Source organism: Metarhizium brunneum, chromosome 3, assembly GCF_013426205.1.
Source record: "Metarhizium brunneum chromosome 3, complete sequence".
NCBI classification, from domain to species: Eukaryota; Fungi; Ascomycota; class Sordariomycetes; order Hypocreales; family Clavicipitaceae; genus Metarhizium; species Metarhizium brunneum.
In genome coordinates, this window is record NC_089424.1 from 3,011,681 (window position 1) to 3,036,617 (window position 24,937).

Here is a 24,937-nt window from a genome sequence, read left to right on the forward strand (position 1 = left end):
AGGCAAGCTTGTTGTACGATTCATATCTCTCACTACTCCGTACAACTCAGTATCTACCCCTTGTTATAGTTCGTAGATGTGTATGGGTTGATATTTGATGGCTGCTCCCGCTCACCCAAAGAGCAATCTGGGACGACAGTTCGCAATGCCGGCGGGGCAAGTCAATGCATGTGGGGTGGTTTGACATCGGTCGATGGTGGGGTGAATCGGGAGAGAGGGGGGATTTTGCGCAGGCCAAACTTCAATGTTAATTTTTTTTTTCCCGCCGCAGCTTCACCGGACACACCGACTGGCCATCCATGTTGTCTATGTGTACCAATTGACTCGTCACGAGCACCCTGATTCGGGCCCCTTCTCTGCGTGCCATTAGAGACGCCGAGGAATGACTTGATGGCCTGTTGCAGAATAGCAGGGTGCAGACTCGAAACCACCAAGATTTCGCTACAATGAGTCAAGCAGCCCTTCAAGCATGAGTCAGCGCCCGAGTCCATATGAATTCGATTGTTTTCAGAATGTGTCACTACGTGTCGCTACCGCCGGGCAGGCTAATACGTATCACGACATCGATATTGCTGCCAAATATCTGCGGAAGCTGGCACTAGAGGCGGTGCAACCGCTGAAGAGTCGTAAAATAGGCCACGCGGATAGTCTGATGTCCTCGGCAACAAGACCATAAGAGTGCTTCCGTGTGAATACGCGAGGTGAAATAACTGCCATTTCCGTCTCTAGACTGGCTACGCCTGGAAGTTCCCAATTCTTGCAAGGCGTTGATCAGCGAAGCTTGCAGTGGACTTTGAGCCATACATGGCATGCCGTATGATGCAAAAATAGCATGTACAATCCATTCGGGACTGTAATCCTAAGGAACGCGATGGAGAAATGAGTCGGATACTTATGTATTCTTGGCTGTTTATGTCGGCCTCTTGGTGATGAGACGTAGGGGCTAGGCTCCTCAGAATGAGCAGAAAAAAACAGCCTCCTAGTTGAGGGCTGGCGATTATTATCCCAGTAGTTGTGAGAAACGTAAATCAAAATCGTCATCTATATCTGCCAACAAGTCATCAATCCGGTCTTCACTTCGGTCATGGAAGCTTTTGTTTAAGCTTCAATCTAACCATTCAAAGTGATCGTTACGAACATTGTGTCACACGGTCAAGACCTAGAAAAAGACATCGGACTACAAAGGTTACACAACCACAAAGAAAGGTATCACGAGAGCCCGGACTCGGTCCATAAGCGAGGGCTGCCTCAGGCACTAGCCCTCACCGATTTCTTATTTATAGAGGCCTCTGGCCCCTCTAAACCTGTTAAAAAATCAAGGACCTTTAATACCTTAGAGTCGATTATTCAATTGATATGTGAGCCCAACGTTCCAAGCCCAGTTTTCCTGCCCTTTTCACACATTAAAGAGTGGACTTGTCCCTAGTATTGAATTCATCAGCCGGGGGATTTGAGTCATTCTATAACTCTCATGGCGTGAACTTTTTTCAGATGTCACCATAATGATTGGTCTACCCGAATATACCCACATATACTGACACTAAGCTTGAAATTAAGCGCAAGTGTCATGGGCCGAAGACAGTCAAAAGAACACACCTATTAGCGGTATATTAAGCGTATTCGGCCGAGGGACGCTATTTCTGGATTTCTTTTACTCCATGACCTCATGGCCGATCCCAATAATCACTGCCAGAAGTCTGTCCATTTCAATCGGTCATCTGTCAGGGGCTTTCGATTCTCTAGCTAAATTGTCTCAATCGGGAACCAATCTACTGTTGAATTCAGCTCAGAGCTGCCAATGGTGAAATGAGCAACCAACTCTGAAAATTTGGTGTGGTCAATCTGCTATTGTTACACAACAACATGACGAAATCTCTCCATCCCTGCGGCCCGTCCCGGTTCCGCTGCAGCAATCTCGTTCGGGGTGTATTTTCATGCTGTAAACGGCAAAAGATGTGCAGACATGATGCTCAGCCTCCAAGAAGAACAAGGAGTGCTGCATAATTGGGTAGTTGGGCAGCTGACCACCATTGTTATTCCCTTGGACAACTGTCCATGTCGCCGGGCGAAAACTGATTTTGCCGCCGTACGTCTTGTCTACCAAGGAATCCACTCGAGATGCCAAAAGCCTGTGCAGATATCAGACTGCAGTATTCGATCACCCTATAAGCCTCACAGATCGTTTTGGCTGCGGATAAGCGGCTGGAACCTCTGGCTATGTGTTATGTACCACCAACCGGCATCAAGGCCCCTGACAACTCTTGATTTGTCCAGGAATTCATTTGAAAAGATTGACAAGATAAAGGCGGCCATCGGATAGCCCCTCGGCACTCAGATGCGTGAGCAAATCACAAAATACCGCCTGCTGTCCGAATCCGATTGTCTCGAACACACCTCCCTTGGCCCATCCTTGGAGTTATCAAAGTCACGCCTTTCAATAACCAAATTAATCCTCCGACTTTGGCGACAATTTTGCACTCGCTTCTACACCATGACCCTCCCTACCTTCCCAAGTCTCTTCCACGGCATCCACAAAGCAGATATTGGCGACAGCAGCCGTCGCCTCCCGGGCCACCCCCAAACAACACTGGACCGATCCGCCATTCTTCAATTTCTCCAAAACGACTTCCGCACCCCGCAGCTGGACGCCTTCTCAAAATGGCTCTGGCTCGTGTCAACCCAGGACAGCAGCCACGTCTTCAGCCTGACTCACCAAGTCGCCGTCGGCCGAGAGATCACGGTGACGGAAAACCCGGAGCTGCATCTTGTCTGGCACGACCACCGAGTATTCCTCAAGCCCATCCCGCCGTTTCTGCTTTCCTACGCCTTCTGGTCCGCGGTCCTGGAACCAGAACCGAGTGCCGGCACGAACAAGGACGCCGTGTACAAGTCCATCTTGGGATTTATGCGCACCTACCAGCATTTAGTGCAGCATCCTTCGGACTTTGCGCTTGCAGAGAAACACGGCCTTTTGCCAATCGACTGCAATTCGATATACAAGAGAGCAGACGGCGAAAGTGTAGCTGCAGAGCTGGCTTTTGGGGAAGAAAACTCCAATATTACTTATACTTCCTTTATCAATTTTATTCAGGCGTTCGGGCCCTTGGCAATACTTGATGCCGATGTGAGCCCTCGTTATCAATACGGTCAGCTGCGCCTTGGACCCCTCAATTTCTGGGGAAAGTTTGTCTTGCGCAAGTTTGTCTTTTTCAAGGTCTACGGCAATTACGATGCCTACTTTAGTCGTTTTTACGGGCCCTTGTTGTTTACCTTTGGCGTTTTGAGCATCTTTATCAGCTCCATCCAGCTGGGCTACTCTTCTCAACAGGGGTTATATGGCACCACAAAGAATTCGTGGCGTCCATTGTACAAGGTTGGTGAGGGATTCTGCGTGGCTGTTATGCTTGTCGTTTGCCTCATAGGTGTTTGCCTGATTGTGGTGTTTGTGTTCATGACAGCGAGAGAGATCACATTGGCGTTGGCGGCTTTGAGAAGGAAGAAAAGGAAGAGCAATAGTCATGCCGCGTGGCAAGGGCAGCTGGATAGTAGTTGAGACACAGCGTATCGTAGTTTTAGGGCAATAGAGTAGGCAAAGGAAAAATGGAGGTGGTTCTTTGGTTGAGAAACAAGGCACTGGAGGGAACGTGTAGGCTCGCTTGATGTGGAACTACCAGCATCCTAGCCATCGCACGAAACTATATGGACGTCTTCGTACCCAAAGATACTTGGATACTTGGGGAAGAGCCCGGTCCCAAGGCCAAGTATTGGATTGCTTTGTGTCATGGAACTGGAGGACCAAACAGTCCACGTCCTGGGATGCTCCCGAGGGCTTTTGCTGCTATATAAAGTCAATACTTAAGTACGGAGCATGCAGTTGGGCTACCGCCGCATATTAGTGCATGCCCACACCCCAAGCTGGCACACCCTTTTATACATATGTACCAGACACTTCTCCTGGCTCTTGCTATTGGGGCTTCCCGAGCGGGACATGGGACATGGCCTAAATTCTAGGCAGACATGGACATCGAGCTAGCAAGGATCCTCGGCGCGGATGTTGGGGACATTGATGTCAATTCTCTATTAGGTAGGCCGGGCGTTTAACCCCGCATATCACTGTCAAGTCAATTGGATCTCTCTGACTAGCCCCTGCCTGTAATAAGCTCATCGACACTGCTGGGAGGCTCCGGCCGTCTGACGTTCAGGATATGCAGCTTCACCGACAAAGGACCTGTTGGTTACACAGATTAAACACATGCATGTGCCCGGGCAAGAGCCCTACATGTAGGCACACGCCTTCCCTTCATGTATATATAGTGGTTACCGTTCCCTCCTTTGCTCTTAGAAAAGCAAGGACCTTTGGCACTCCTGATGTGATTGGATAAGAGCGCGTAATCATTGCGTCCTGAAATTTCAGGCAGTACGCGCGATAAACACCATTCTCATTCATCCACCCATCCTCCAAGATGAGAGATTTAATCCTCGACGCAAAAGCCCAAGAAGCACCACATCGCTTTATTGCGTCAATAGACCAGAGCGAGATTCTAAAGCTTGCGTCATCGTACCACGACAATGAACCCTGCCAGGTTTTTCAACCTGTCAAGCATGGAAGCTTCAATGTCTGCTTCTTTGTGCAATTCGCGACGCCGAGCTCTGATGGGGTGCCTGACCGATGGGTTGTGAGACTTCCTATCCCTGAAGAAGTCCCTTGGATAGATGAGAAGATGGACGTAGAGATTGCCACGATGAAGTGAGTTTTCCGAGGCTTGTATTGAAAGGATGTCTCTGACGACAGGGTAGATACGTGGCAGCCAACACCACAATACCTGTCCCCAGGATACGGGCGCATTCTTCCGCCAGGAATAGTCCTATCAAGATGGCGTTCATCATCATGGACTACATAAAAGGGAAAAACCTCAGGGAACTCGGCTTTCCGAAGGACCTTGATGTCTGGTGCTCAGTGACCACGCAGCCCACTAGAGCCCGAGAGAAAATGTACCAGAATTTGGCCCAGGTCTACATTCAACTACGGCAGCTGGAATTCCCCGAGATTGGCGCTCTTGGCCTTCCAAAGGAGGACCATGACCAGAGCATCCGGGTTCGCCACCGGCCACTATGTATAGAAATTCTTCTCCAGCAACGCGAGGGTCTAGCGCCTGCTTCCAGGTTCCCCGAGCATAAAACATTCAAGACGTCAAAGGAGTACGTGGATGCACTTCTCTGGCTGGGAGACAATCTGCTCGACAAGGGGACGAATTCCATGCTTGACATCCGTGGTGAGCGTGGTTTATATGCCTCGCACGACTTTAGAAGGTTTGTAATGGAGTCATGGCTCGATGCAGCTCAAGATTGCGGCCCGTTTGTCTTGGTTCACGGTGACCTAGCCATTCAGAACCTCTTGTGGGACGATGACCTCAATTTGGTGGCGGTGCTCGACTGGGAATGGAGCAGCGTCATGCCATTGCAGTTCTTTGTCCCCCCTCCCTGGTTAGATGGCAACTCCATCGATTTTCTGTGCCTTGGCCAGATACTCTACAACTCTGAAGTCAGCAAGTTGTGCGAGATAGTGCGAGATGAGGAGAAATCTTTGGGGCTTGCATGTTCCACTCTACTTTCTGATGAGTGGGATAGACGGAAAGGCTGGTGTCACACGTTGGTGGTATGTGCCCTACTCCGCCCGGAGTATGTTTTTGATGCCTACTGGTCCTTCATCAGCTACACTCTTGTTGGATTCCTACCGCGTACACCGCAACGAACCAAGAAGTACGTCGAAATCACTTCACGACAAATCGCGCTGTTCATGGAAAATGATGATAGAAAAGCGTTCTTATCCAGGAAGCAAGAGGAGCAGAAGGTGTATCTCAAGGAGGAAGAGGATTACTTTGGGCCTTTGGATGACTGTCAAGATATTGGCAACTAGTATTGTTGGCTGATAGGACCCTACCGTTTGTCGAAATACATTCACGTCGAGGATCCTCTCTCCCAAACTCTACAATATTATGTCTCGTCCCTTGGCGGTCGCTAAATGTGCGTTTGATGCCATCTTCAGGAGAGCAAAGCGACAGATGTACAGTTATAACTTATATAGGTAATTTGGACATGGTGGAATGGATAATGCCAGGTTATGCATTGGTACAGGAAAAGTAAGGCTGCGAATTCAATCAATTTTCCTCGACCATTGCCAATCGACCTTGTTATTCTTGGATTCGCACAGTCTCTGGCCAAAGTCGATCTTCTCTTGGATCCCACCCCTGGCTGCCATGCGTCTTGCCAGCCATATTTCCCTGCCATCTTCCTACTCGCCGTGCCGGTAGCAGCCTCACTCAAAAAGACCTTGCATATGAAATTTTGGCTAGCTGTTGGAAGATGGCAGATTTAGTACATTATATCGCCTGGATGCTTCCATACCTAGGCTCTACTCTGGTACGTGCAACGTATGGATGTGCGACCTCTAGCTTGACTCGAACCAATCATTGCGTATTTGGTTTGGTACCAATGCGGGATACATGCTAATTTATCAGCTGGCTATAGATTGCTCCTATTCTTTCCGTATGGTGCTTTCTCGCATGCTTTTTATTCCCCGAGATATTTCGGCATTCGCGTTGAATCAAGCGACTCATTTCATCATTGTTACACGGAAATGGCGTTGGTTACACAAGGGCTATGGTCACGGGATTAGGGCAGAAGGTCCTCACCGACTTCTTGTATAAATAGACGGCTTTGGTCCCTCAAGGCCTTGAGGAAAACCAAGGACCTTTAATACCAAAGACTGTTATTAGATGAATTAAGTAAATTGCTCCAAGCTAGGCCCTTATCACAATCATTCAGCACTGAAACTGATACTATGCGCAATAAACATTTTGCTACTACCAGAGTTAATTTTCTGGTCTTAGCTGCTATTAATAAACTAATACCCTATTCCCCTAGATAAAATACTCTAGCTAAGATTTATTTTTAGGCTATTAAAATCTAAGTCTGGCATAAATAACTCCACGTAGAATAGTTAATTAATCGCCTTTTTAAGCTAAGCTATCTGGCTCTTAGTTACTGTCTTAAATAACTGGTTAGTTGCTAGTACGTCTAAGTTTTGTAGAATACTTTATATTAGGTTCTTTACTTAGTATACTTTACCTAAAAGGCGTAGGTAATTATAGTAAAAGTCTAGTAAGAACCTATTTTTAGTACTTTTTACACCCTTTTTAACCTTATTAAAAATATTGTATAATACCTTAGCCTTCTCTTTATAAGTACTAAATATAAGCTAGATTATAATTTTTAATAGCTTATCTAAGAGGAGGCCTAGGAGCTAATCACGGGCCAGGTTTAAAGTGCTTTATATAAGAGGGAGGTTATAATTTACTTCTCTAAACTTATTTAGAAGACCGCTGAGGTGTTGGATCGCCTTGTATGGGGCCAGCTATTGGGAGACGCACGTCCTATTCACGATTCTTTGCGGCGTTATGAAGAGTCAATACCTAGTGGAAATCGGCGTGGGTGTTGAGGGAGCGCTCTGCCGCAGCGATGAGGCATGGGCATGACATGCCAACGAAGGATAGCTTTCAGGGGTGCAGGACAGCAAAGCGTCAAGCCCATGCCGAATGCTGGCAGGAAATACGACACCAGTCTTACGTTACGGCGCAGTCGGCACACCGGATGACAGCTTCATGGCCCCTGCGGATGTTGTCTGGTGGCTTCAGGCGCAGTGTCACTGCATGCCTGGTGCAGCTTCTTCATTGGCCAGTGTGCATGTGTGGTGAGGAGTCAGTCAACTGGACTCAAATGTCAAGCAATGTTCGAATGGCTATATGTACATGTATGTACCCCCTTGCCACGGTCAGCGGGACAACCCGGCGCTACCCGCGTCAATCAGGGCAGTCGGCCCCCGGCATCTGGAGCAGGACGGGGCGAGGCCGGCTCCATTTTTAACTTCGCAAGTCTGCACATCTTCAAGAGGATCTGCCTCCTCACCGAACTCTATGCGGTACAACGTGCGCAAAAAGACGGAAGCTGGTTGAGACGCGTCACGACTCGTCGGTCCCATCTATACGTGCGCCCGTTTTTGTCGACGAAAGGCCTCAGATATCTGTGGCAGAGCTGCGGCCAGGGCCTTATTTAAATAAAGCAGGATATTATTATTAATTCTCCTTAGGCCTAACCAGCTAGATCACTTATTGTAAATACTACCAGACCTAACCTCCCACCTCTTATATATGACCAGGTAAATGGCCGCACCTCGTTTTGATCTGGCTGCCAAACCTGGCTTGTTAATAAATCTTATTACAGATCGCCAATAGATTTACTCTGTACCTTGCTCTCCTTTCCTTTATAGCGTCAGAAGGGGTTATACACCGCCAGTCAATCAAGTTTACGCCCCCTATAACGGCCCAATAAGATGTGTGACGGAGTTGGCGGGTTAACAAAGAGCACCAGAAAAGGAGTCTAAGCCGGCCAAGCAATGCCGTCAATGGAAATCGCGTCGGGAGTGAGGCGCTGGATGCTGTGCTTGAATTCTGCCGTGCTATAACCCATAGCTGCCGACTATTTATCCACGTAAACTTGCATGATGCCGCATTTAAATCCTTAACTAAAGCTGACAGCTGGCAATCACACCGGAATAATTGGTGTGTTGCATGAGCAGGGAGGCGTGCCACAGCCGCTGGCCAAAAGATGGCTGGGCTTATGCCTTCAGCGCCCTCAAGCTGACCTCGGCCCAGCCGGAAGCCTTTCTGTCTGTTGCACCTCCTCGCCCAGCCCTTCTCGCTTCTTCGCCAGTCTGGTGGTCTATTCTCTCCTTGATTTTTATAATCTATGAGCTAACCAGCTGTAATAGCTGCCTAGAGCAGGGCCTGGGGCTTAGGATATATCTATAAGCCTGGCTTAAGTTTAATCTAATTCAACTCAGCGCAGAACAAGAACGATTCCTGTTGCCATCTCAAGCATTCTCTTTTAAAAAAAAAACAGCCGCCATCATGACCAAAGCCACCTCGTCTAGTTGGCAGTACAAGCCCATGGAGAAGCCCTCGAGCGCAACGTGGCAAGGCGACATCTCGGCCAGGGACTTGGCTAAGCTTGTTGACGGCGTGATACCGAGGGCAATGGAAGACAAGTGGTTCATCTACGCCGACGCTGCCGATGGCCAGGGCAGAGTCGCCATTCACTTTTGCCGCAGCTGGACGGGCGCCGAAGTGGTGCTTCTCAACATTGTGGTTTCTCTTGACGCTGCTGGTTCTGTTGACATGGACGCCCCCGCAAGGGTGTCGGGGGTTACTTGGGAGAGTCGTGGCCAAGACGAGACAGAGGCCAAGCTGTTGGTGCGAGATCTTTGCAGTGACCTCCTGGGCTGCGACTTTGCACGGCAGCTGTGAGGGCGCCGTTACCGGCCGGGGAATGAGGCACCTTGTGCAACGTTGCAACGAGGAGGCCATTGATGGGTGGATGATTGTTCCGCCCGCCGTCGTGTGGGAGGTTTTTGCTTTGGCTGTATCCCTGAGGGTATAATTAAGGATGGACTACGGAGTAAACAACAAGTTATCAGAGTCCTGGAGTGATGTGAAGATGAAGGAGAAAGAGATTTAGTATGGTGGATGGGGAGAAAAATTGTCCGGTAGTATGAAGCGTAGGTTTAAAGGAAAACCCGACGGAACTGACGACTTTGAATGTTTGGAGCTTCGTTCTTCTGTTCTTCTGATTGACATGATGCCATCCCATGATGTGTTGCCAAAAGCAGCATAGCACGGGGGCATCATGTCAATCAGAAGAACAGAAGAACGAAGCACGCAGCACGCAGCACGCAGCACGCAGCACGCAGCACTTAGGGCACCTAGATTTATCATGTTTACAAGGTAGAGTCGTACGAAAGTAGATGCTTGTTGCGATACTGCTGCCGGCCCTGACAGAAGACGTGTCCTACGACCCGCCCATCAACAAGGAGGTGCTACATGAGCCCGAAAATGTGATCCGTCACAAGAGAAGAAAAGCAAGGATGATGTCAACCAACGTTTCTCCCTCCAACAGCTCGGCCAGTTCAATGGCGTCAATCGCCGCCGCGTCCGCCACCGCCTCAGCCATCTCTGCAGCCTCGGCCGCCTGGGCCGCTTCGTCGGCCTCGATCATCTCGCCGGCCTCGCTGGCCTTGGTGAAGCTGACATCTAGCTTGTACTGCGCCGGGTCTGCAGACTGCAACTGTCCCGTCAAGTCCCTGGCGCCCAGCGGATCTGCCAGAGTAAATTCTTGTTCTACTTGGGGAAGGACGTCGTCAGGACAGATGCCAACCCCTTGAGACGTGGTGACCACGGGGGACGCGCACACCCTCTCGGTGTAGTCTTTCCATGCCTTGGAGACCGGCTTGGCCTTGTACTGGCTCCATGGCTCCTCGTCCCATGCCGGGCTGTCTTTCCTGAACCCGGCAAGCTCAGGTCTGGCGCCCGCGCCCTTGCGCCCATAGTATTTGTGCAAATCCCAGTCCGGATTTTCGTGAAATCGGTGCACGAATTGTGACATGTCTTTGAGCGGCCCGGAAGCAGCATCTTCAAGTATCGCCATCTCGTGCGGTAAGAACTCGGCAAGGTCGTACCAACCCTCGACCTGGTCCCAACCGATGGGTTTCGATGCTGCCTGTTCCACCTGCTCCGGGTAGCGCCCGTACTTCCCGAGACTGGCTTTCACGTCAATGAATTTCTCGTCGGCTTGGATTTCATAAATGTATCCGCGATTTGCGGGATCATCAAAATCGCTAGCAAAAAGTCTCGCTACTTTCGGATCCGTACTTGACGAGACATATTTAGTAAAACTGCGGGTACCACCATACGGATGTTGGTATAGGCTACATGCATCTTCAGCCTGTTGCTTGGTGAGATGTTCTATTTCGTTTGGTGGGCTGAACCCTCGATGAATGTTTCTAACGTTGTCTGGGCTCCTAGTGTCTCCTCGCCAGACTATCAGGGGCTCGTCGGATTGTAGTGCGTACAGATGCGGGCCTTGGTGCTCGACTTTGTGCAAAATGGAATTGCCGGTGCCGGAGCAAAGAGAGATGAATACGGCCCAGAGGGCCAGTGGAAGCCAATTATTCTTCATGGCGGCACACAGTATTTGAAGGAAACATGTCGTAGCTACTCGGTAATCGAACATGGAACGAGGGGGATTTGAATTTTTTATATACTTATTTCAACAACCAAGCTGCCATGACTGCCGAAACCAGTCCGGAAATGCCCCAATGTCTTTGTTACTCTGCTCCGTACATGGTCAACGCTGAATCGACGACGCCAAAGTTCTCTCATGTACTGAGACGCGGCACTGCTCGGCCAGACCCCTCCCTCTTGTATCAAACTCTGCATGGCTGTCCTATGCTTGGCGCCGTGCTCATGCCGATGCATATATCATGGGGGCTGAAAGTGCTTCCGACTCAGCTGAATACATACAGCTGACTCGGGCGACTATCAGAAGCCGTTTTCGGTGGAACATGCATAAGAGTCGTACATCCGGATACTCCGCAAGTCAAGGTATATTAAATCGGCAGCTGGCGAATGCTGAGCTGGCGGAGTGCGCTCTGTTTCCCCACAAGCGTATATGTATACTAGGATCAACGTATATTGACGATTTGTAGCCACCCTCTGGCTTACAGCAGCGCCGATTACCACCTTGGCCATGATAAGGACACTTTGATAACCCTGCTATACGAAAGCATGACGTATATTGTGTCCCTCGCTACCTTCGGCTACGTACCGGACAAGGCGCGCCAAAGTGCTCCGTTCCCAGCTGTCTCACCGACCAATTACCTACATATAACTTCCCAGGCCCCCAAACTATAAATCGATACATGACTAGAGCCCCGTAGCTTGCTGACGACCTAAAGACAGTCTATACTGAAAGACTGGACGACAGTGCTCAACCAACAGATGTACTTTTAAGCAGCCATGAAGCTCCTGGGCTATTTTTTCTTCCTTGCCTTCGGACCTGTATCCCTCGGTTCCAGCACCATCAACTCCCGAGATCCTGGAGCAAACATCTGCGGCAGCCCCTTGGCAGTGAAGGCAAGTACTGATGGGCAGCGACTCTGACAACGAATTCGAGATCAAGGCGCTGATTCTCCGCATGACAGGGCACCAGTGATTTCAGCCATTACTCTGGTGTGTGTGGTGATCTTCCAGGACAAGATGAAAGGACGGTCCATGTCCCGAGATATGTCGGGCCAAGTAATGAGCAACATGTTCTCGCACCGAGTGACGATGGCAGGGACAGCTGGCCGAGCCAAGCGTCAGCCGGTCCAAGGAAAGATTTGATCAATTGCAAGCGTCTGCTGCAGAAACCCTACATTGACTGTGGGAGTATGAAAAAGAGGGCATGTGGTCTTCTCACTTGGCTGTACGCTGTAAGTGCTTGACGCTGAGAGTAACATGGGCCCAGGGAAGAGCGGCTGACGACGTGGGATTTATCAGGGCTGTCAAAAGGTACAAATCATGGGTTTATCAAAGCAGACGGTCCACAGCCTAACATGAGATGCACAGGCTGCTCAGTGCCAGGGAAAATCGGGCCTCGCGGCAAAACAGTGTTGCGATTATCGCAGAACACTGCCCTTTGGAGTGAGCTTGCACCAGACGTCGGGAGAACTGGACCTTGATACGGGCAGCTAACCCAGGTCCTTCATAGGGGGGCGCCTATTACGAAGGGTACATGAGGGCTTGTGCGCCGCAGTACAAATGGAGCCAATTTGATCGCCCAGTATTTAACCGCCTGAGCTGCCCGGCACTTGGAGATTTCGAGTGTGAGCAGTGGATGGATCGCGCCTGGTGCGATATGCGCGACTGGGAAAACGCCGTATGCTCTGGGGCCCCGGGCGCAATACAGCCATCTCCATTCAATGTTCAATGTTGTAGTAGGACTTGACATGGCTAACAGCGTGGTTCTGCTTTAGGGCTGCCATCGAAACGCGGCATGCCAAAACTCGGGTCAAGATCTTGCCAAATGCTGCATGGCACGCGGTACATTACCGGAAGTAAGCATGGCCCCTACAAGTCCAGTGTTCCACGAGCCGAGAGGCGTGAAGTTGCTAATGGAAGAGTTGCTTCAAAGGGTCGCTTTGACGCGTTTTTCTTGTATCGCTACAATCAGTCGTGCATGACCCCTATTGCATAATCCCGAGAACCATCTGCGACACGGCAGAGTGGTTTCCCAAGTCCATGGGGGTGTTGGAATCCTCGGAGAAAATGAGGCGCCGGTGGACGAGCATTCCGTCTTTGGAGGACGGACAGCGTAAACCAATGAGACGGAGCGTGTCTATATTGTCCGCAGCACTAACAAGTGGTGTTGCAACACTATTCTAGCCCCAGGAGGGAGTTGGTAGACCAAGTGCTGCTATATGATTGACCACATGTATCCGGTGAGCGATATTTGCCATCAGTAATCGTATATTTAAGTGCTCCGTCCTTTGTATCTTTGTCTATTCCTCGTCCAGTGACCCCAAGCCGCGTAGGTCTCCCTGGCAAGTGAGGAAGAAACGAGTTGCATAATACTATCGAAATCCACAAACACAATCCATGGCAGTACTCTAAAAATGTATGTTGGCTATACCGGAAGATAAAGTATAGATTATAGCTCCCACTTAAAGTTCAAACTCGACGCAGAGTAATAGAACAATCTGATTATCAGACAATGCATATCCCTTTGGCTGTGGTAAGGTGCAGCGGATGTCACGAATTGGCGTTCTAGCCAATCAGAAACCTAATATTTAAAGGTTTATCTCTACACTAAGAAATAATATAATAATAAAAGTCACTATAATTCTCTTAGCTATAGAAAGCTGGTCATCCCGGTTGGGAAACCAAGGGACCTGATGATTGGCTAGTAAGAAGACCACTTTATAAATATCAAAGCCATCTCACTTGCATCTATTTTATAACATTATCAAGAAAGTGTTTGTATGGCTTTGGCAAGTCTCGCCTCGAAAGAGCTACATAAATAATTACCACTTAACGTTCAAGAGCGGCATCTTTGGATTTACAGTCTTCCGGACATTGTATACCAAGGCTGGAACGCAAGAAATACAAAATTACGCATACAATAATACAGACAACAAGCCAAGAAAAACCAATACAATCCGAGAACCGCACAAGCACAAATCTAGGTCATAGGCATAGCCCAAAAAGAAAAAAAAGTCTAGAACCGAGCTAAACATTGAAGCCTCTTCAAATCTCGCCCCCCCCCAACAGCCCGTACCAATCTCAGAAATAAAAATAATTCGCCAACAAAATAGCCGCTCAATGGCACCGGCCGCCATGGCCCGCCACAGGCTGAGGCTTCTTCAAGGCCTCGAGAACCCGCGGCAAGCCCAGCAACACGCAAGTAAAGACGAGATGCAGCATATTATCCCTCGTCAACCCCCTGCGACGAAATCGATCCCCCAGGAGAACCAAGGTGATGGCCAGAAAAACAGGCTGCAGGCGATGAACCGCCGACACGGAGGCGGACCCGACGGTGAGTAGATCCAGCAGCGCCTAGACACCCCGTTCAACGTCAGCAATGCGTCCGGGGAGGGTGACTACGCCGTCTCCTTGCTTACCGGGAGCCAGCAGCACGAGCCGTGGAGAAGGGCTGATATGAAGGGCGCGAGGGAGTGATTTTGCAGCTGCGGCCAGCGTTTTGACGTTGTATCATGTGCATTCTTGGGCTCTGGCTTTGAGCTGTCGTGCGAAGTCTTGTCGCAGCACGACGACATGGTGGGCGACACGGAGTGTTGAATCTTGACAAAGAAGGAGTAGATTGTGGTGTGCGGGATGAGGGAATGGAATATGACAGAGTTTCCTGCCGACACACGAGGCGAGATGTCGAGGGAGATGAGGATTGAACGTCTGGTCGCCACGTGTCTGGACAGGCTTGTGGATGCGCGCTTTGTGCGTGTTTTGCATTGACCTGGGCGGTCCTCAGTTGAATGTTAGCGCCGTGTCTTTTAGCGCCTGGCACTTATGGAGACATCAATTCAATTGATCAATGACATCTGGAATTATGACTGATGTCTGGTGGTATCCAATGTTGACTTGATTTGATGGCACCTGGGAAGCTGGAACCATTTGTCAAAGCTGCATGTGAGTCCCGCTGCGACCAGACATTTCGACCACTTTCAACTTCAGTGTGCGCCCATTGTGCCGGCTTCTACATGGCTGGCAAGCCTACATGTGAACGCCGTGCGATTTTATATTCAGGAGCGAAAATAGCTCTCACGGTCGTAGCGACTTATTGACGTGAATCGTATGCGCACCATGGCGACGAACCGTAACATTGAAGCTATCCGCATCACAGAGCTCCCACTTTCCCACACCATCCCGACAGCATCTTGCGATCCAACACTCGTCTTTCGCCTAGTAGCTCGCCAGTGAAGAATAGTCTAAAATGGCATCAATTCTCGACAGTCTCGCAAGAGCGCCCACAGTCCACCAAATCAGTCAACGCCACCGCCCAAGACGCCACGCTCGCGAAATAACCGTCTTGCAAGTCCCCAATATCTCCAAGGGCGAAGCTCTGATGGCGACCGACTCGCTTCAACATGCGCATAGCCATCACTCTTTGACTCTCGTCCACACCCCACAACGACGCCATCTTCAGCTGCGGAACCATCATTACCGGCCCCAAATTACTGGTAGGCGCCTTGTCCGTAACCCTTTCCACAAACTTGTAAGCCCGTATAATCTCCTGGGTGTGCACCAGCAGTCCATCGCCATCGGCTACGTCGTCTCGCGCCACGGCTAGTAAGCGGCAGGCAACTATACAAGCAGCGTGATACAGGGACAGCAAGGCCGCTTCTGGCATACTCGTGAAATGAGCCGGTGGGAACCTATCATGCGCGGCACTTGGTCCCGTCGGTGACGAGGGCCAAGAAGCCGAAGGCCAACTGTCTTTACAGATGCCATTCATCTCTTGAGTCGTCGAGGGTGGCATAAACTGCTGTTCCCACTGCAACAGCTTGGCCACGGTTGCTTCGGCCAACGCTCTCAATTGCACTTTGGCCCTTGCCGCCAAGTCGTGCGTTTGCGTGACCCCATGGGCGGTGGCCAAACACGCCTGAACGTCAAATAAAATCGTAACTATTTGGTCAAACATGTTGGGGGGGTGAATCTCGAATGGGACGCACATCCATTCAGGCGAGGCAAACTCCGAGAGCTTGTTTTCGTGCATGGTGGCGATGAACTGCAGACAATGCCACAAGTTAGCCCGCATACCACACGGACACATGATTTAGCCGAGGCAGCAGAGACGTACTGCTTGGAATCGTAGATGGCAAAATATCCTGTGCATGAAGCCCTCGCGACAGGCACGGGGCCCCGCGGCCTCTAGCAGAGTTGACGCGCCGTGAACATGTTTGAGCCAGGCACCCTCGGCAGTGTCCGCCCATGTCTCAAAGTGAATGAGCATGACGGCAGAGCATACATTGGACTCGGTTGCTGCTGGCGCTGGGTGCGACAGCGCCGCCAGCAAGCCTGCTAGTGCTCTGGCATACCACTTGTACGCTTCCATCTGGATCGACTCATCGCGGGCCCATGTCGCGTAGCTCAGCATTGATGCTGAGCGGATGGATGTTTTGGCAAGTGAGTTTCCGGGGGATGATGCATATTGCGGCAGCCTTTCCAGCCAGTTGGCGTTGGGGGAGATGGGGAACCTCACGCCGCTGAATTGGCCGAATGATTCGACGAAATGGGAGACGAACAATTGGTCAAACGCCGTTGCTCTACACGACCTCGGGTCGGAAACCAGGGGGATATGCACAAACGCATTTCTCGGTGTCACGGGGCCAAGGGCGGCGGACGCTGTGCGCGGGTGGTGCTCAGGGACCGCTCGGGACGATGACTCTCCCGATTGCACATGCACGAAAAACGCTCCCGTCCGGGGTCCGGGGCATCGGAGGCCCCTGGTGGTGCATTTCTCGCATTGCGGGAATGCCTCATCGCACTATGGCAAGTCGCATTAGCAAGGCGACGGTCAGTGAGTGACATGCGGCCATGCTCGCCTTCACTTTGCGTCGGCGGCAGTTGGAACATCCTCTGCTCCTACCGGCAACATTAACCATGTCGTCTTATGCGGGATCGAGCGTTGCAGGATTCATACAGCCCACGGCCGGGCTGAACGCCGACTGGCAGTCCTTTTGTGTCGTCAATGGGAGCATCCCGTTGGTGGAGGTGTTGAGCGTGAATGTCCAGCTGGTGCCTGGTCGACGGTCATGACGGCGTGTTTCGTCTTTCGTCCATAGTTTCCGAAGTTAATCCGGGCCATCTTGCAAAACCCAGGCCGTCATCGTGGACAAGCCGGGCTTTGCTTGGACGCTGGATGCCATCTCAAAGGACTTTGACAATATTCTGAAGTGGAAGTGTACTCCTGAACCCAGAACAGCGGGATTTGGCAAACTTGGCGCGATTGTCTGATCAATACCTCCACACAGGTTGGCTGTGCCCAGGGTTAAATGCAATGTCCGGTCGCGTTCACACGGTGACAGTCTAACAGACTCACAGTGTCCGGCCCAGGCCATGCACTCAAGTTTCGCTATGAGCCGGCACAACACAGCTGCATGAAAACGACGGCTGAAGTTTTTCTCAAAGTCATATTTCCTATAAAGCCATACATTATTCGGCCGATTATATGCCTCGCTCTGCGGAAACGACAACGAACTCGATCCAAGTTCAAAAGATGACATCTATGGGTCTTGAAGAGGCGGCTTTTCCCCGATTCGGTTAGCTTTGCGATGAGACATCGCCCGAAGGCTCTCACTGCCTCGCTGCCTGTATACCGGACGACCTATTCCAGATCGTTGCCAACACCACTGCTATTCCACCAGACTACCTCAACTTCATGACCGAGAAATACCAAGAGCTTCCCAGTCTCCAAGATTTTAGCAGAGCGTCTGACGACGGCGTTGGCGCAGAGCACTCAGTTAGTCGCATGACGTTGCGACAGGTTCTTCTCACAGGGTTGGAAGACGCCGTCCATCTTGATAAGAAGCTGACTCATTACCATACAAACCAAGACGCAACAGATACAGTCACGGCCCCGACTTTCGCAAGCTGGCGCAAATGCCAGATCCAACCACGGGGTTTCCCATCAATATCCGCGTCAATGTGTTCAAGAACGAAGCGATGTGAGACGTTTGCTGTGGGATATCATGTATGTCAAGTCGATTTTGGGACCCAGACCTTTGAATATATACAGCAGTGCCGGGAACAGCGTAGCCGCCACATATTGAGCATTACAGCCAACCAATCTACCGTGTCGAGCCTTGGAAAAAAAAAATTACCGTCCTCCCAAAAAGTATCCATGCGCCGTATACCCTCACCCAAAAAAAAAAAAAAAAAAAAGGAAGAAAGCCTACCATTGTAATATCCTTCCACCCATCTGCAAAAACTGGCCCACGTCATCGTCTCTCCTCCCTTGTACAATCTCGACGATGCCGGCGGCGCTCGAGGTCGAACTCGCAGCGCCGGCAGGTGCTCTCACCCCCCTGTCCCCTTCGCCAGTCAAGTTGGTAATGACATGTCCCGGGCAGTAGGCCCATACCTTGGCCCCCCAAACCTTGTAGGTGGCATACATGCAGGCCGTGGCCATGTTGAGCGCGGCCTTGGACATGCGGTAGGCCTCGGAGGCGATGCCGTAGGCGGGATCGCGCGGGTCGAGACGGGCGTGGATGGAGCCCAGCGCCGACGAGACGTTGATGATGCGGGGGTCGGCCGACTTTTGCAGCAGCGGCACCAGGGCCTCGGTGAAGACGAGGTGGGCGACCGAGTTGGTGTTCATGGTGTCGAGGATCTCGGAGCGGCGGTCGGGAAAGTTGCGCATGACGACGCCGGCGTTGTTGATGAGCACGTCGACGACGGCATACTCGGCGGCCAGCTTGTCCACGGCCAGGCCGATGCTCTGGTCGTCGGTGATGTCCACCTCGAGGAGGCTGAGGGAGCCCGCGTGAGGCTGGGCGTGCAGCTGCTGCAGCGCCCTCGTGCCTCGCTCGTAGTTGCGGCAGCCCATGATGACGTGGTTCTCGGGGGAGGCCACGAGGGCGGCCGTCATGTCGTAGCCGATGCCAGAGTTGGCGCCTGGAGAGAGCTGCCGTCAGCGGCCCGCCGCGCCGGGATGGCGGGATTGGCTCTTGCTAGGAAATATGTCGAGTACATACCGGTGACGAGGATGACGCGCTGCGGCACGGTGCCGTTGGCCGCGCGGCTCGCTTTTGTCGTCGCCATGGCACGCGGCGAGATGCGAAGTGTCCGAGACGAGGTCGGCGGTTGTCTTGGAGGGAGACGGGAATCGACGTGCATCCGGAGAGATACACTCCACCTGCGGCGAGCCAGGACATCTGGACGCTTGCAGACGGTGGCGTCGACCCCAATGCAGGCTTGATTTGGCGGACGAGATGAGTGTGGTGGGAGCGGCTTGCAAATTCCATGGCGGCGTCGGCAGGGTTGGTGGTCAACCGGTCCCATTTGCGTGTGATTAGAGTTTAGACTAAAACGCACCAACGGCCGAGCCAAGCCTCCAGGGTTGCTAACCCTGTGCGATGCCTGTCGTCTTCGGTACGTATCCTCATGGCAGCTTCATTTTGTCATCAACAAATTTGATGTATTCCATCGGACTCGTCTTGTTCCATCCGCGCTGCCGCCTCAACGCTCCTCCCATCTCTCATACATCGTCAATATGCTCATCAGACTCCCACCGCGTCCTCGTCGGCGCAGCTCTTGAAGCCGATCTTGAAGCTCTGTGAAAACTGGAGAATATGGGCCAGTGCCACGGGCGGCGCGGCCTTGTCTCGTCCGGCGTGGAGGACGAGATTGGGCGTGCAGCTCTTCGTGAACCGAGTGATGTTGCAGTGGTAGAGCGTCTGTTTGCTGTCGTGGGCCGTGACATGGTAGTGGTACGAGAATGCCGGCCGATGCACATCGTACCGCGTCGCGGTGGAGGCCGTCGGCTGATCTGCAATTGCGCCCAATTTGTTTCGGCCGACGGGACCCGGTTTTCTGGATGCGATGGTCGGGTGAAGCGGGATGGTGTTTTGACCGGCAACACAATAGACTGGCGCCGGCTTCTTTATGTATGTACTATATCGTATCTGCGATGAATGTTGGTCGCGGCCCATCGCCAACACAACAGGCACGTCGTTTTGCGACATGGAATGGCTCAGCCACAGCCTTACAGGGATGTCTCTACCGTAATCTCCGTGTTCGCATTCGAAGCGTTGCACAGGGAATACATGTCCTACGTGAATTGCGGCTGAGTCTTGGCCCCGGCAATGCTTTGCCTAAACCCGTCGACCAGCCTCACACGTGGCCATCCGAATCGGGGCTGAACTTGGCGTGAATCCGTGATTAGCCAAGAAAAGGACCTGTCATGTCGGACGTCGCACGGCCAGGGGCTTAGCTCCCTAGAACCAACCAGTTGACCTTTGTGTGGCATCAAATTGTTTGGGCCTTTGTTTAAGCCGTGTTCAGGCCATGTTCAGGCCATGTTCGATAGCCTCTTTGAGCCACCATCTGAGTTCACAGAATTGCCATGCTTGAGCTAATTGGGGCCAGATGAACCAGCACATCTGATGGTTAGTCGATCCACCACTCAGGTTTTGAGTGACTTTGACTTTCACAGACGCCGCAGTCAGCACTACGACTGCTCTGAAGACGAAAACAATCAGCCCGCTGAAGCGCACAAATTCTGGAAAATACACTTGACGCCGCTCGCTTGGGCTTTGGTGCGTAAAACGAGAAGATGTATTGCGAATACCGGCGTGCCTGGACACATGCGCCGCGACGTGGATGCTAGAGATGCTAAAATGCACATGCAGTCTGTGGAAAAGTATACTTGCCCTAAACCTGCACAAGTATATCAACTAAACACTGCAATCCTATATTCAAGCTTATTTGAGAGTAGTGCAATGCGCAATAGCCCGGTGGCGCTCTAGCCAGGCACTCTTTGCGCCTCGTTCGTTCACTGCCAAAATAGGCAGAACTCAAGTATACTACTAGCCTGCCATAGCAAAAGATGTGAAAAAGCTACGTATACATTTGCAAAGTACTCTTCAATAAAAGAAGCAAAACGGAAAAACCAAGTGGTACAGAGATACTGGTATGGACCTTTCATTCGTCGTGCTGCACAGACGGCCACTCATCTAGCTGTCAAAAGGAAACACCACGGAAAAGAAAGCAGCGAATACAAGGCCAAGTCTTCCCATCTGCTTGAATATGTATTAGTAGGAGCAAGGCGGCGCTTACACTAAGGCGTAGTGAACTGACACCAAACACCAGACCCTACATGTACGAGCCTGTCCATGCGGCCAGCAACGCCACCTTGAACTCGACTGAACTCAATAAATTCACTACATGCACTCAAAATCCATATTTTAGGACAGCTAATGAACAAGACTACGTAAAGTCAGAGGCCGTCTATATTACGAGATCCCACCCATTTGCCCAGTCTCCCGAAACCAGCATCCTACACAACACACACGACCGACCGAGTTCCCTTTTGCAGAATTGTTTGGCACCAAATCTACACGACATATATTTTTCTCTATCCCAAATCTTTGTTACTACACACGACATGGAGTTTGCTTGGAAGGTTGTCAGTAGCATCGGCAACGCTTTGCCCTCCAAAGAGCCCAGGTCTCCCAAAACTTCCCAGCCGGCCAACAGACGTCGATGCAAAAAATGCAGCCATGGCGCACACTGCTCAGACAGCTCGCAGGTTCCGTTGTGCTTGTGGCATCAGGGCTGCGATAACTCCGACGACGATGAAGGCAGCACAGTTAACGCAGGCTATCCTGGACCTCCTGATCCTGGCCATGAGCCGGCGTCATAGGAGGGTATAATCAACGCCGCAGTCGTGGCAGGCGATTCGTCTTCAAAAGAATCAGTGCCACTGTTAAATAGAAGGATTCCTGCCAGATGTACGGCGTCTTGGGTGGTGCGATGAGCGTCACAACGTGTTTCTCGAGGAATGGCAGCAACCCCCCCCCCCCACGGATACGAACATCTCCGTCTTCGACATTTCGGGACCAAGGATGGTCGGTCGGTTTGCGCGAACTTTTGCCTTTGATTGGAATGCTGTATTATGAGTTGATGATTTGGGAAATGGACGGTGCTGTGCGCCAATACGATGTATTGCAGGCCCTGACAGGACGGATACTTGAGTCGACACCCAAGCTTACGGGTGGCACACGATGGTCTTGGATGAAATATAATATTCACACACCGCAACGAATACGTCTTGGTTTAAAAATAGCATTCGCTCAGTGCAAATTATGTCATTTTGACTTTACTTGGCTTGCGCACGATTCGAGTAATCGGCCTGAGCGTTGCATAGCCACCAAAGATCTTTCTGGATATTGATTGACAAACGGGTGATTGAACGCTTCTCGAGCCGATAATGGTTCCTATGAAGCCTCGAGCAATCTATGGCCGGCGGCACATAAAACACATACGCGAGAAATATATCGCAGCAGGCGGTTGAGCAAATCAACCACCTGGTCATTGACGTTTCCTTCATTTTCAGCAGTGAAAAGGCTCGACCAGAGACATGGCGTCCTATATCCTAACTCGGTGATAATATCGTCGTCTAATTTTATTTCAAACTCGTTTACGAACTCGAAGAGCCTGTTGGCATCTAGTACGGTGGTCCATCATATGGGTTATAGCGCTTATGTATGCAGTTCCTAATAGACGGACTCCTATTTATACCTCTCAAGGGGTCCGACTATTGAAAGCAGAGCATATACGCCTGCCAGGACTGCTCCAAACGCGACGGCTGTCTCGAAACAGGCCGCATGGGACAAGGGTTAAAGGCTTGGAGTTACATGACTGAATTCATCTAATAACAGTCTTTGGTATCAAAGGTCCTTGGCTTTCCTCAAGGCCTCGTTGACTAAAAGGGTCTTTAAATACAAGAAGTCGTTGAGGGACTTTGCCCTAGGCCCCGTGATCATATCCCCTGTGCAGCAAGCCATTTTCGTGTAACAGTCGGATACTCCAAAGTCCTGTGACTTGACATGAGATACGAAGCTACCATGAAATTGTATTACGCATTCGACTAGGTAGCCCAAGTCACGAGGTAGCTGGACATGAAGAGTATTAATATCAGGGGCAAATTGAGAAAGAATATCTCCCGCAAGTGTTATATCGATCTAAGCTAAAGATGAACATAAAGTGGATAAGTTATCCAAAAGAACATAATTTACTCGTCTAGCAATAAGGCTGTCTCCTCCTATGCCCAAGCGTCCTATACACAACCGTCGCCCATAGGATCTTGACATGGTCTGGTGCAAATTACTGCTCATCAGCTGTCAATTCGTTGACAACCTGCCATACGCCCCCGACGTCGGCATCCCACAGCGCACTGGCGACCTCGGCTGGGCACGCCGCCCGGATAGAGTTATAATGCGCTTCATAGCACTCCCTGTTGCTTGCGCGCGGTTGTTCCACGCAATCCTCCCATTGTTGAACAGCGCGGATGCATCCGAAGTGTTTTCCACCGGGCTGTCGGTCAGAACTGTCAACTTGAGCAGAGACAAGCGCTGCAAGCAACGGGACGAAGCACGCCAAGCGAAGGGTCGACATCATGATGTAGGGACTAGTTGACCTGGTAGAGCGTACTAGGTTTCGGTCCAGGTTAAGGTTAGGGCCAATATATAAATTTCGGCAAGGGCAGCTTCAACTTACAGAATAAGGTCTGACGAGCAAAAACACGTTACCGGCCAAAGACTTAATAAGAAGCTTTTTCGATCTCGCCTGTGTTGTGACTTATCAGGGCAGGTAGAAGGGAGGAAAAGCCCAGGCTATAAGTAGGTAGATGTGACAAGAGCTTAAAGAGGGCTTAGAGTACATATGTAACAGTAGAAGGAAGATGGCGTCTTACAGCCCTCTTAGTTTCCAGGTTACACTGGCATAATTAAAGGACCTTGTCAAGCAGGGTAGTATTAATGCTAATAAATGCTAACTAGTCAGATTCCCAGTATGTATAAAATACAACAACGCATAGCTGCGTTACAAGTAAGATAATTCTTTATGCCTTCAAGACGGCCTGACTAGTAAAGACTATTGATTTTACATACGAGGTCTCAAATTGCAGGACCCTGCTCCTAGTTGTTGTTCGGTCAAAGGCTGTGTGCCCGACGCAATTGCTTCTGCTTCTACCACCAGACGGGAGTTGAACACGTGCGGTCAAGGTATCATTACATCCCGCCGGTGCCAATATGCCGCCCCGCAAATACTCGACGGCGATTTACCCGCCAGCTCCGAGGACGCTGCTAGCCGGTAACTTTATAATTTAACTCGAATATAAAGATAGGAATTAGCGTACTAGGAGACAAGAGGTTCTTACTTGGAATGCTTGTAAGATAAACTAGAGTTTTATATAAAAAATTGTGATTATTTACAGGCTAATTTAGGTAATTAATGTAATAGCTATAGTGCTTATTTGACCCACGAAATTATAATATATTAATAATTTTGCTTTTATTAGTAAATAATACATGCAAGATGTAACGTAGTATTTTAGGGATATACCAAGTACTTTGGTCGTGTTTATAAGCTAGGGTAATCAACGACTTGGTTAACGCTTTGCCCCTTCCGGTTAAGAGAGTACTAGTAATGTGGGTCTAATTTCGGCGGGAACCGTAATAGAACGCATAATATTATCTGGTTAGCAACTGGTTAATGCAAGAGAGAAACGCAGGGGTGTGGTGAAACCATTGCCTTCATTTATCCTTGCCGTCACCATTCAGAGCGTAGTCATTCAGCCTATCCCGATACAATGTACCTGTGCCCAGCGTGGTCTCACAAGGGGTCTCTAGGGTCCAAAATTAAACAGGTGAGCGGCATTTAACCAACAAGTCTTTCTGGTCATGAATCATGATATCTTCCTGACATGACGGAGGGTATATGGTGTGACTCTGGCCAAGGATCTGCAGGAGTACCTGCCTGGTGATTAC

General features: G+C 50.6%; 9 protein-coding genes across 9 annotated transcripts; 4 read left to right on the plus strand and 5 right to left on the minus strand.

The window, feature by feature from the left end:
• Positions 1-2,491: 2,491 nt before the first annotated feature.
• Positions 2,492-3,553, plus strand: G6M90_00g061470 (uncharacterized protein; the record flags this gene model as incomplete). The annotated part of the gene is made up of 1 exon (XM_014687236.1): positions 2,492-3,553. The coding sequence occupies one exon, from the start codon at positions 2,492-2,494 to the stop codon at positions 3,551-3,553; it is 1,062 nt and encodes a 353-aa protein (XP_014542722.1).
• Positions 3,554-4,463: 910 nt separating this feature from the next.
• On the plus strand, positions 4,464-5,917 carry G6M90_00g061480 (uncharacterized protein; the record flags this gene model as incomplete). Its single annotated transcript, XM_014687235.1, has 2 exons — positions 4,464-4,747; positions 4,798-5,917. The coding sequence occupies 2 exons, from the start codon at positions 4,464-4,466 to the stop codon at positions 5,915-5,917; spliced, it is 1,404 nt and encodes a 467-aa protein (XP_014542721.1).
• Positions 5,918-8,966: 3,049 nt separating this feature from the next.
• Positions 8,967-9,362, plus strand: G6M90_00g061490 (uncharacterized protein; the record flags this gene model as incomplete). The annotated part of the gene is made up of 1 exon (XM_014687234.1): positions 8,967-9,362. One exon carries the CDS (start codon positions 8,967-8,969, stop codon positions 9,360-9,362), a length of 396 nt encoding a protein of 131 aa, XP_014542720.1.
• A 595-nt stretch (positions 9,363-9,957) lies between these two features.
• Positions 9,958-11,070, minus strand: E2BA_1 (Heat-labile enterotoxin IIB, A chain; the record flags this gene model as incomplete). Its single annotated transcript, XM_014687233.1, has 1 exon — positions 9,958-11,070. The coding sequence occupies one exon, from the start codon at positions 11,068-11,070 to the stop codon at positions 9,958-9,960; it is 1,113 nt and encodes a 370-aa protein (XP_014542719.1).
• An 839-nt stretch (positions 11,071-11,909) lies between these two features.
• On the plus strand, positions 11,910-13,128 carry G6M90_00g061510 (uncharacterized protein; the record flags this gene model as incomplete). The annotated part of the gene is made up of 6 exons (XM_066130721.1): positions 11,910-12,026; positions 12,095-12,364; positions 12,432-12,443; positions 12,501-12,575; positions 12,643-12,810; positions 12,892-13,128. 6 exons carry the CDS (start codon positions 11,910-11,912, stop codon positions 13,126-13,128), a joined length of 879 nt encoding a protein of 292 aa, XP_065986858.1.
• A 1,121-nt stretch (positions 13,129-14,249) lies between these two features.
• G6M90_00g061520 (uncharacterized protein) lies at positions 14,250-14,707 on the minus strand (the record flags this gene model as incomplete). The annotated part of the gene is made up of 2 exons (XM_066130722.1): positions 14,250-14,486; positions 14,552-14,707. 2 exons carry the CDS (start codon positions 14,705-14,707, stop codon positions 14,250-14,252), a joined length of 393 nt encoding a protein of 130 aa, XP_065986707.1.
• Positions 14,708-15,384: 677 nt separating this feature from the next.
• Positions 15,385-19,208, minus strand: tropE_1 (Short-chain dehydrogenase/reductase tropE; the record flags this gene model as incomplete). The annotated part of the gene is made up of 4 exons (XM_014687231.2): positions 15,385-16,173; positions 16,246-16,932; positions 18,409-19,061; positions 19,142-19,208. The coding sequence occupies 4 exons, from the start codon at positions 19,206-19,208 to the stop codon at positions 15,385-15,387; spliced, it is 2,196 nt and encodes a 731-aa protein (XP_014542717.2).
• A 458-nt stretch (positions 19,209-19,666) lies between these two features.
• On the minus strand, positions 19,667-20,131 carry G6M90_00g061540 (uncharacterized protein; the record flags this gene model as incomplete). Its single annotated transcript, XM_014687230.2, has 1 exon — positions 19,667-20,131. The coding sequence occupies one exon, from the start codon at positions 20,129-20,131 to the stop codon at positions 19,667-19,669; it is 465 nt and encodes a 154-aa protein (XP_014542716.2).
• Positions 20,132-23,273: 3,142 nt separating this feature from the next.
• On the minus strand, positions 23,274-23,564 carry G6M90_00g061550 (uncharacterized protein; the record flags this gene model as incomplete). The annotated part of the gene is made up of 1 exon (XM_066130723.1): positions 23,274-23,564. One exon carries the CDS (start codon positions 23,562-23,564, stop codon positions 23,274-23,276), a length of 291 nt encoding a protein of 96 aa, XP_065986880.1.
• Positions 23,565-24,937: the final 1,373 nt, after the last annotated feature.